At 41.9% G+C, this 12108-nt stretch overlaps 1 protein-coding gene across 1 annotated transcript in view; it reads right to left on the reverse strand.

Moving 5' to 3' along the window:
- Positions 1-12108, reverse strand: part of TIAM1 (T cell lymphoma invasion and metastasis 1) — a 122744-nt gene that overhangs the window by 21935 nt on the left and 88701 nt on the right. The window contains exons 13-14 of the mRNA XM_030469015.1: positions 11325-11549; positions 888-991 (exon numbers count right to left, since the gene is read on the reverse strand). Coding sequence (XP_030324875.1) covers positions 888-991; positions 11325-11549 — 329 coding nt within the window. The remainder of the gene's footprint in view (positions 1-887; positions 992-11324; positions 11550-12108) is intronic.

Here is a 12108-nt window from a genome sequence, read left to right on the forward strand (position 1 = left end):
TCCTTCCTTTGCTACAGTGACAATTAGCTTTGCACAGGGACCAGTTCAGAGATCACAGTAGCACATTAGTTAAACAAGAGCTGAGAAAAACCACACCTGTACCAAAGCACAGACTGAGGTCTGATACTTATTAGATCATGAATTCTGCAGAAAAAAAACTTTAAGCTCTCACCATTATCTATGCAACAAATACCTAAAAGCAATCAGTTCCTTCAACATAATCCCCCTTGATTCTGCCACAAAAGTCACTCAGTCATCCCATCTTATGTTGTGTAAAGCCCCCCAGAACCCCAACAAGTGCAAACTACCAACCACTGTGAAACCCATCCCTTAATAGATGGCAATTTGCAATCCATTTGCACAACCTCTTAGCTATAATTGCAGAGTTTTGCTTCAATTTAAGGTAGATTTGCTATAATTAGTTTGCATTTAAAAACTCGCATGTGCACTATACTATCGATTTAAGGAAATATTGTTTAACTTAGATTCCTCCTATGCTTAAAAATCAAGAAAGAGTAAGAAATCATAACAATCCACCTGATCTTCTGGTTTAGCTGGCCTGTTCTGGTAAGGGAAGTAACAAACCATCCAATTTTAAAACCATGTGGGAATGTTATCACAAGATACTATCACAAGAATGGTATCACAAGATGGGAACCAAGCTTCGAGAAAGGGCACTTGTCTTGCTCAGGAGGTAATGATGTGCCATTATGAAAGCTGTAATTTTTTACACTCAATATCATCCATGAGCACCTTGAAATTAAGCTGTTTCCATTTCCATTTTCCCTGGCTAGATGCTCTAATCATGTGCAGCTGTGAATACAGTACATCAGCTGTGACCGTACCACGCTTCTGCTCCTTGTCATGTGAAAATTAAACTTTCTCACCTTGCTCATCTTATCAGCTTCATCAGATGACTCCAAGTCTTGTGCTTCTGCCTCCTCTGGAGCTGTCTCAACAGAGCTGTCCGGGTCGCCGCAAAGTGAGTGCCCTGTTGAAATTGAGATGTGTGTGAAAACCCAACCATCGTTTCCAAAATTTAAAAAAACTGGGCACAACAGACTCGGAGTTCCCACAGAGAGCCAGGCCCCATCCTGAACACACACAGGTACACACCAACAGGAAATTATGCCAGAGGCACTCAATGACCTCAAAGGACTCCCCGGGGTTTACAGTAGGGGCCAGCTTTAACTACAGGTGTAAAAATAACCAGGTTATGGTCAGACACACTATTTAATTAGAAACTACGAAATCTGATTCAGAACTAAGCCTAAAATACCACATGGAAATTCTTGTTTATTACTAATTTCTAGGGTAGTGAGCAGGTGCCTACCTTTATACTTGGGTGGTTTCAAATGGTTACTGCAGCATATGAACGGGCAGGCCATGCCAAGAAGCAAACCTTGGTCAGCTCTTCCTCCAAGTTAAGTCATATGTGATGATTTTAAACTGCTTGCAGTTTTGGCCTAACCCACCCACTAGTGAATTTTGGTGTTTATTTTTTAAGGAAACAAACTCAGTTTTAGCAATTTTTAGGTGTCTGTTGCATTAACTGAAAACTAAATTTCACTTCCATTAGTACATGTCAACAACTATGCACTCCTATACCTGAGCACTCTTCTGGAGATCATGTCATTGATACAGCTGGTAACTCCTTCACAACCTTTTGTAAGTAAATAATAGATTACCTACAACTGACAAAAGAAAGAACAAATCCCAGCCTAGGAGCTCTGTGCACAAAGAATTTTTCTGGGAATCTCATTCCCTGACTCAAATAGCTGTAAGAAGCACTAATACTACGCATTAGCCAGTTTTCACAGATAAACAGATTTCATATACATTCAGGTCCAAGCTACAGCTAATTATAATAACCAGTGATGTACTGAACTCTGCCATGCCTCAGTTTACCTTCAAGCCAGCATAAATAGATGCTTTACAGCAGCTGAGTCCAGACGCTAATTCCTTTTACTTTTCCCCTTTTCTCTGCTCAGCCCCATGAGGAAGACTGTGGTGCCACTTCTGGAGCTGAGTGGGGAAGGGTGTTTTCTGCCTGCCACACAAATAGGGCAGTGAATAGCCCACTAGGGATTGTATCTTTTATTCCATTATGTTTCATTTTCAGGTAATGAAAAGCCTAATCAAAGTTCAATGGATCATAGAATCATAGAATCATAGAATTGGCTGGGTTGTAAGGGACCTCAGAGATCATCAAGTCCAACCCTTGAACCACCGTTGCGGTTGCTAGACCATGGCACTGAGTGCCACATCCAGTCTCTTTTTAAATATCTCCAGGGACGGAGAATCCACTACTTCCCTGGGCAGCCCATTCCAATGCTTGATCACTCTCTCCGTAAAGAAATTCTTTCTAATATCGAACCTAAAGTTCCCCTGGCACAACTTAAGACCGTGCCCTCTTGTCTTGTTGAAAGTCGTCTGGCAAAAGAGCCCAACCCCCACCTGGCTACACCCTCCTTTCAGGGAGTTGTAGAGAGTGATGAGGTCTCCCCTGAGCCTCCTCTTCTCCAGGCTGAACAGCCCCAGCTCCCTCAGCCTCTCCTCATAGGGTCTGTGCTCGAGTCCCTTCACCAGCCTGGTTGCCCTCCTTTGGACCTGCTCCAGGACCTCGATATCCTTCCTGAACTGAGGGGCCCAGAACTGGACACAGAACTCCAGGTGTGGCCTAACCAGCGCTGAGTACAGGGGCAGAAAAATCCCAGCTTTTTAAAAGCCAAGGCTGAACAAACTTAATTAGCATAATTTTGGCTGTGTTATTAACATGTAGAATTTCAACAGTTTGTGGAGAACTGACACTTTTCTGGAGCAGAATAGGATTTTTTCAAACCAGTGGTGAGTTAGGTTTTTTGTTTGTTTGTTTGCTAGCCCTGTGAATAGAAGTAGCCCAATAGCACACTATCATATTGGCAGCATCCAGTGACCCAGCAGCCTTCTCCTATTTACTATAAGGCTGAAGCATGTACTTTTTACAAATATTAACAGTGATTTAGCACACCAGATGCAGCACCTTTTCTATGTTAGGCCCATGCTGACTCATATGTTACTTGCTGTTTTCCAGTTAGGCATTTCAATTTAGGTAAGTCACATGTATTTGACTATAAGGAGCATTTGGCTAGATGGCAATGCTATGAGTGAAAAAGACAACTGTGATGATAACATGTATCAGTTATACTGATATGAGAGCTAAACACTGATTTGCCCAAGAAGGTCAATAGTGCGGATGGTCTGTTTAATTCAGTTAAAATGGCAAACCAATTTAAAATGAAAATATTAAAAAAACCAAACAATAAACCACTGATTACATACAGACAGTATATTTTTAATATGTATACTGGAATTAAATATAGATGATATTTCATGATATAGATATAACAGACTCTAACAAATATGTTTTCTAAATAAATAAGAAAAATTCTGCTACAATTTAAAATCCACTGTTCTTCTTACAAGGAGTTTTATGCTAATGCATAATATTGTTTTTTAAGATTCAGTCTAAGGTTCTTTACACCGAGACTTAAAGCAGAGGTCCAGGTCTGGGTTCCTCTGCACCCAGCTTTCAGCTGTTGTTCTTGCAGGCTTTCAAACACCACTACCAAAACCAATTTTCAGGACTGTAAAAGATTTCAACTTTACTGAGTTGGGAAGTAATTTGTAAAAATTATAATAAATTCAAAATATACTCTGCATACAGGGATGGAACTAAATTGGTTAGAAGGACATAAAAGGTGAAGGGCCATTCACATCTGAGCTTCTGAAAGAGACACATCTTGTATGAAAAGATAAGGTTTACCTTTTACAAAGATGTACCTGTAGTTGTCTGGCAACGGGAAATCTACCTGAAGAAGTGATTTTTCTCTAAGAAGTTAAGTTTTCGCGAGCCTTGCCTAGGTTTTATCAATTAGGGCTATCAGCTTCCTGGGCTCTATCTTAATGTTTGAAAAAGTTCTTAGAGCCCTAAAGTTATCCATTAAAAAAGAAAGAGAAGTAAAATATGTTATATGTCATAGTTTGTTTTGGGCAGTCTGTGTTTTTTCACAGCAATTATTTTGCTATTACAAGCTGTGGGAAATACATCCTACAGCTGTTTCTCACCCTAAGCCAAGGCAAATAATGCTTGTTTGGGGGGTTTGGTTTTTACTTTTAAGCTACCACTTTTTTTTTTTTTTTTTCCTGTATATTAAAACACCATTTAATCTGTTTCCAGCAGTATAAATGCTTTTATGCAGTAGACAGCAATCTTTCACTTCTGCCTTAATGAGCAGTCACACAGTACATGTGCTCAGGGTATTTCTAATGTCTTAAGCTGCCGAAGCCACTGTCAACTTTAGCAGGTTTATCTGCTGGTTGTTAAACACAGGCAATCAGTTCAGTAATGCTGCACATTCCTGTTTTTTAATACCTTCCAGTTACCATCCCATTTCTGTCAGGTTCATTACATCATTTTATTTTTGCCCTGTAAATTTTTTTTTATCTCTGCGAGGAGCTCAATGCGCTCATTTCCTTCTGCAGCACCTGAACACTGCCCAGTGACTGCCATTTGTTAGGGACGATAACTCATGACCTTCATTTGACATTAAGGAATTAGAAAAGGAAATCTGGAAAGCAGCAGGAAAAGGGAGTCAAACGCATCTGGCCACCAGCACAGATGGAGGTCACACAGGCTCCCAACTTGTCTCAGCAGTGTAGTATTTATGCCATTATGACTAATGCCTATTAAAAACTTCTACTTATGGTTAGAACTAACAAAATAAAAGGAAGCCTTACATCACTGGACCAAAGGTGCTGGGGCTTAAAGGTCTGCAGAATCATGTGAAGCTTAAGGACCACGCCAACAGTCACCTAAAATTTTCCACAGCTGCTGCTGTGACTTCCACAATATTTGGTACTGCTCTTAAAGGCCAGTTCTTGGTGCCAGATTATTTTTTTCCTAATGCAGTAGAAATCAATATTCCAAGCCAAGGCCTGTGGGATGTAGTGTGAAGCTGAGAAGTGCTCATCTACTAACAAAAAACAAACAAACAAACAAACAAAAAGCAGTATACAAATCAGAAAATACAGCATCTTGATGCCTTATTTCTGAGTATGTGGAACGAGCAATACTGAATTTAGTCCCCTTAGTGGCAGCAACAAGGAATTGCTGGCAAGAGCAGCTGAGAAGCAACAACAGGCTCAGATGGATGAAAGCTATGGTTTGTATCTTTAAGGTGCCTCAGCCTGGGTTGCATTTTAACCCAGTTTACTGGGTTGTTTTACACATCTCAGTGCCCCATTTGACAACCTGCCATGGGACTGAGGCAGAGCTCTGGGACAGGCAGCAAGTGTCAGGGACCCAAGTGCTCATCCCCTCCCTGTAAAGAGGGCATCGTGATCCTCTGTACTTCGTCCATCGATGAAACTCAGCCAAATACAGAGACTGCTTCATCATTTTCAGTGGGAAATAGGGAGTGACCTCTACCTGAGCTGAAAGCAAAGAAGAAATATGGACCATGCAGAACATGACTACTCCAGCAAAGACACTTGGGTGTCTGTGCTCCTGTGAGAGGTGCTGCAAAGGTTTCAGTGGCCAAGTTCTTTCAGTGGCTCATGTTTGACTCTAGTCTTAAGAGAAGAGAGGGTCACTTACTTGGGCAATTCAACAGCAACTTCCTTAAACAGAAAGTGCCATTTCTAGATGCTGCCAAGGCACAGCCCTGTTATGACCATGAAATACTTTCCGAAGAGACTCTCTCATAAATAGAACAATTTTAATACAAATATTTAGGGCACTGCCTCTCAGGTTAAATTTTTATTTGAGACAAATTTTCACCTATAAATCTACAGTTAAAAAGGTAAGCATGCATTTTTAAAATCTTTTTTTTTAAGAATTCTGGTTAGCTTTGAAAGATAAAAGAAGACATTTCTACAATGGTCCCATTAGAAAGACCATCAGAGTCTCCAAAGACCTGTAAAACCCAGATATAGCTGTCACAGTTAAAGTCACCTGAGCAACCAAAGAACCGTATAGGAATGAGGTGGGGAATTCTAGCTTTCCTGGAGAGCCACAGAACAAGCCCCATAATTCTCTTTCCCTTTTGTCTGTTGCTTCCCTTTCTATTTCAGATAGGTAATAAATCATGCAAATATAGAAAAATCTATGCTGAATGCCATCCAATTCATTTACTCTACTTCAGCAAAAAAATGCAGATTCAATGAAAGCTTCCCTGTACCAGCTGTACTATGGTCACTTTTCACCCTCCCCAGGTCAGGAGTCTAGTCAAACTCTTGTAATACGCTTCAGCCCCTTTGGAATAAACAGAAGTTTTCACAGACATAAAAATGAAGCATGCCCTCAGGGACCCTGGAAACCAGGGACACAAAGATGAGAAAAAGCAGCCTCTCCCTCCTCAAGTGCCTCAGGCTTGGGAGCCGGCAGGGGGAGCGGCAACACAGCGAGAGGATGCGGAACAGAAACCCAGGGGTAGGGAGCATCCATCCTTGCTGCAGCTAACACGGGAAGGGTCAGAAACCCAAAGCCGCGATGGAAAAGCTACCGTGCTAATAGCCACGCCAGCAGCTGAGGCAGACTTTAAAAAAGCCAGTAATGAGAGCTCTGGACACAATTCTGACTAAAGGCAACATCCTTGAGCTTTGGCTTTTAAGCTTTTAGAAACCGGATTTTGGGAAAAACCGTTCTGCCTGTCTATGAGTAATTATATGCAAGAGCTTCAGACTGCTGCTGCAGTAAATGCTCCTGGAATTGCTAAATCAAGCACTGAATGATTTTTTTTTTAACATGCTACAGGAGGTATGAAATTAGTTGTCTGCCTCAGGAAAATAACCCTTAAAAATTAGGGTTACTATTAGTCTCAGCTTGTTCTGAAATCCAAATTACTTAGCCTACAGGGACCCGTGACAGGATAAGGATGGAATGAAAATCAGTGGCCATTCTCACCGTGTACTGTAAGTTTGCTTCTGTTTTTTACCACAGTGTTGAGAGCATATATTAACTTCAGCCTCTGGCTCTGCTTTCTGGATGACAAAAAATAGAGTCCTTAAAACCACCTATAGCTGCTTCATACCTAGAAGATCAATACACCCATGCAAAACGGGACTTTTTTATCCTTTATACATTCTGTACAGTGATGTATATAACTCCCATTTATCCCTGCAGAGTTATCCCTTATGCTAGAGGTCTCCAAAATACAGAAGCACACAAAGCCTAACCTCAGAAACTCTACACAGGGCAGGGAAAGCACAAACAAATATGGATACTACTCCCATTCCCAAACCCCCAGCACTGGCTTGCCAGCTTCCAGCCTCTCATTCCCTGGAGTGAGTGGAGCTGAATGGGGAGACTAAATACTCCTCACAGCAAGGGGAGACATCTCTCCCTGATCCTTTTAGGCAGTAAGGAAAAAACATGCTGTGGGGCTCCACACAGGATGAGAGTTTCTCCTCCTTGACCATACTTATTCAGACTGTGTTAACAAGACTGAAAGCCAGGAAAAACAGTAATGGATGAAAGAAACACAATCTGTGACTCTGCAAGCCTGATGCAGTGCAAATTCTGAGGAGAAAGTACATATCATACCTAAGATGGTGCTTTCCACATCAATTAGAGAAGGTCATTTCAAGAATAACCTGTTAAGTAAACACAATGAAGTAACCCCTGCCACACAACTAATTTGCAGTTCTAGCCCCAGCCTCACTATATACAAGGTAGTTCCAGATAATGAAACAGCTCTGAGAGACGCCGTGTTTAATAGGAGCACTGGCAGTCACTTCAGGGAGGTAGACTCCCAGATACACAGCCCTTCTTTGCTCCTGAAAGACCTCCCACTGCATAATAAGGCACTAGGAAAGCTGCTTTAAAAAAAAAAAAAAAAAAAAGTAACATAGCCATCTTTCTGCTGAAAAAACACGTGATGATTTGACTCACAGAAATCTACCCTTTGCTGTCTTCCTAGCTGATGAAGAATTGCTAGACAATAATGATAGGACATCAGCATGATCAGTCAACCAGACCCTGAAATTCTGGAGAATGGATGGGCCTACAGGTGATTTATACCTGCTGGCATTCTGGCTCAGCAATGTTTCACCCCCCTGCTGAAAGGGAGAGGAGGGTGAGTTACACTACTTCAGGACCAAAAAAAATAATAAATCTGCATGCTATAAATAAAGCATATAACAGAAATCACTGAGCTGATTTGCCTAGCCAGCCAAACTGCCAGTAATCAACAAGGACACAAATAAATGGGTCAGTGGGTATTTCATACTTGACTGCTCTCCAGAAGAAGCTGCAGAGCTGAGCCCAAAAATCTAAGATACAACCACAATCTCCTAAATAAAAACATGTACCCTTTTTTAAGAATTCATACAGGCCCTATTTTAGATAATGAATCTCTGAAAAAGCACAGGGCCAGAAGAAAAAAGGCTTTGGTAAAACACAGTGTTTTACAAACACCTAAATAGAGAGAAACTGATGGAAAAGATCAAAACACCTGCCTCCCAATCACACACTTGGGTGCAAAGCCTTGATTTTACTCCTACCTCAGGCTAAGTAATCCCAAATTAGAGCATCAGCATTGCTTATCTTTAAACATCATCTTACCGTTGCTCTTCAGAGGCACATTTCACATGGCAGCTACAGACTCTTTCAGAAGATGCCAGAGACACCTGCACATCTGCTGACGAGCTATTATGTTGCTTATGTTGGTTAAAACAGTATTCCTCCTCCTTTGAGGAAGGAATGATGATGATTCCCACTTCAACATTTGCTGCATTTTGAAAGAAAGCAAATGTCAAAAGAGCTCTAGGTTCTGTGCTGCTTATCAACTTAAAGAGAGAGTGAATGAGCTGACCACAGCACACCAAACATGAAGGGCATCTGTACTAAGAGAAATCTGAAACAAAAAGGAAGCCCCAAAGCTTACCCCAGGTCCTGGGGAGCTATTTAAGAAGTAGGTGCTTTGGCTCACCAAACAGTTCACATGGTCACTGCTGGACAAGGCGAAACAAGCACCTGTTCCACACCACTGCACTAACTACAAAAAGCTGGCTAGGCAGAAGCTTACAAAAGAGGACAAAAATGACTCAAGTTGGAAGAAGCACAAAGGAAGTCGTGCCTACAAAGCAGTGGAGGTGGAAGGTCTGATTTTGCCATGATGTGTTCATTAGTTACATCCTATGTCTTCATTTCACTGGGGTATGCAGGGTTACTATACTGGATAATACTAAAAGGTAAATGCTAGGTTCTTCAGACACATTTGGCAAACCATGTACTACCTCAATGTCAGCAAGGAAAAGTACCCCCTGAATACTTTCAAAATAATGATGCAGAGAAGTGACAGTGGCAGAGGAACTGCTTGTTGAGACCAGCTCCTGGGACCCTGTGTTATGAAATGTGATTGCTCTGCCTTAGAAATTACTATGTGGCATAAATACAAAAGTCCCCATTCCCAGTTCTTGGCACCCAGGGCATATACTCACTTCAGTGAAAAGTCAGGGTATGAGAACACAGCACTCAGGGTTTCAGTAAAAAAGCACAGGCAAGGACAAAAGAATGGGGCCTGTAAAGAGCTGGTGTTAAACAGGATATGGGGGCATCTTGTGGCCAGCTATAAAAATGTACATGAGTTTGATTTTTCAGCAAAAAAGCCCAACTGGAATTAAAAGGGAAAAAAAATCCTTCTGAAAATATTTAATTTTAACTGCCTTTGAAGGTTTATCTGACACCTTAGATGAGGCTGCTTTTATCAGTCCTCTCAGAGATATTTGCAATAAGCTAATTTAGGCTTTCTTGCTCATGCTAGTTTATTTGGTATGCAACTCACACTCCCCAAGGTCAGATGTGGGGTCCAGCCTTCTGTTTCCCCACTACATGTTCCTGTCACCTAAACAGTGACATTTTTTCTAGATCACTTTCAGCATATATTCTAAGCAGAGCACCACCCAGAAATGTTGAAAGTTGGGCTGTACCTGTACCCCCCTGACCCTTTTCAAGCAGAGATGAGTTGAGTCAGCTTGGTCCTGAGCCCAAGCAAACCATCTTGCACTGCAGCTCGTTTGCTCCAGCTCAGCATCATGTTAATGCACTCAGTGTGTTCCTGGGTTAGCTCCAGTTTGCACCCAAACTCCTCCCTGAAGCCCCTACACCAAGTGACTGCAGCAGTCGGACATGTCCTGGGAGAAGGGTGACTTTAACCCCAGTGAAGCGCATCAACAGCTCTCTTTACACTCCATTTTTAAATTCTGAATGCCCAAACCAAAATTGTTTCCTAGATGTAAAAAGAAATACTTTGACTATTCTAAAACCTTTACTTTGGAAATAAAACAAAGTTTTTTAACATATTCAGACACCATATACTTTTGACTAAAAATCTAAATTTACCTCAGCTCAGAACAGTTTTGATTATCTAGAAGCTACTTCTTCTTGGCCATTTCATTATTTTCTTTTAATTATTAAAAAAACCCACAAAGCAAGCAGGTACATCTAGTGTCTTCTTCTGTTTCCAGGAATGAGGGTGGGGCAGTTAGAAGCAAGTAAGACTTGACTAAGCATGCAATCAAGAGGAGACAGTGCAGGAGCTTGCCTGCTATCCCAGTGCAATTCCCAACACTTCTGTCTTACAGAGATAATAGGAACTGCCAGGGAGGTGATCCTGCTCTTCTGCAGCCATGACTCTTACCTCAGCACAGGTGATTGTCCTCAGCTGGTATAAGAAACTAAGTGAGTAGCAAACAATTCACATTTGCAAGGGATTAATTTTCTGCCAGTTCAGTTCTCTGAACAGGGCAGAGTGGTGGACAGGAACGTCCCCTCCCACTGCTGTGTGATGTGGGGCCAGCTTCATATGTTTGGCTGTAGTATCAATCCCTACACCTTTAGGTGTTTTGAACTGTCCTTGTGAATTATTTATGAGTCTCATCAAACACACAGAGCTCCGGTGCTCCTGGATAATCCCAGAGAGAGCAAATGCTTATCCTCTGTTCCTTCCCTGCCGTATACATATCATGTTGGCAAATCCAGAGGTCAAAGCAGCCTTCTGAGCAGACTAGAAGTGAGCAATTAGTTCTGTGCCTTGCTGTAGGCACAACCAGATGATGTGACATGCATTTGGTGACGACACACGTTTCACAGTATAACCATCTACACAGTCATCCTTCATTGCTGAGGCAGATGACACCTTACAGCTTTCCAGAGCTCCCTCATATTATCTGCCCAGCACATTCTTCCGCTTTGGAAGATAAATGCAAAGATTAATGGGATTACAACAGTACACTGTAAGAGTGAACCCTCCTCCTGGTAACTTCTACATTGAACTCAATACCTTGGCTGCTTCCAGCAAATGCCAGTGTGCTGTCACTCAAGTCAGATGGGTTTTCCAAGCGACGCGGTGGTGGCTGCATTAGTTTCTGCCCTTCTTCTATCTCAGGGTAGGTGCGCACAGTGAGACACAGAGAAGGCTGAACGAGGGCATCTTTCAGTGAAGCTGAATCCAGATCCTCAGCAGCTTTCTTGTTAATCTCCACAATTTCATCGCCAGCTTTCAGGCCTGCAATGCAGAAAGGAACGGGTAAAACTTGTTCAGTAATGTTTCTGTAACCCACAGACGTCAAGGAGCTCAGCCAGGTGTTTATGAAGTACCTGGCAGTGTTATGTCAGACATAGAGTAAACATTCATGACTGGAAAAAGATACTGACTTTGGGAAATCTAATGTCAGAGCACAATGCCCCCAGGAAGTCCCTCACAAAAGACCAGTAACAAGACATCCCCTTTTTCTTCATGTCATTCTGCAAGGGAACAGCCACTGTACAGCAAGCCACCCTACACAACATATTGCTTATAAATAAATGTATACTAAAAGACAGAGGCAATCTTCTGAGGTGCTGCATGCAAGACAGGGCCTGGCTTGATTCTTGCTTTTAACTTTCCATACAGTGAAGGATTTTATTGGAAGTGGCCACCTACCCATGCAGCTAGGAGGGGAGAAAATGTTTCCCACTCAGTTGGGACATGTGGTGTAGGACTTCAGATAGCCTCTCTGGCTCTGCCTGAATCATGTCCTAGCACGTAGATCTTCAAAATGAAATTTTAGCCCTTTGTAAGTTAG

Source organism: Calypte anna, chromosome 1 (assembly GCF_003957555.1).
Source record: "Calypte anna isolate BGI_N300 chromosome 1, bCalAnn1_v1.p, whole genome shotgun sequence".
NCBI classification, from domain to species: domain Eukaryota; kingdom Metazoa; phylum Chordata; class Aves; order Apodiformes; family Trochilidae; genus Calypte; species Calypte anna.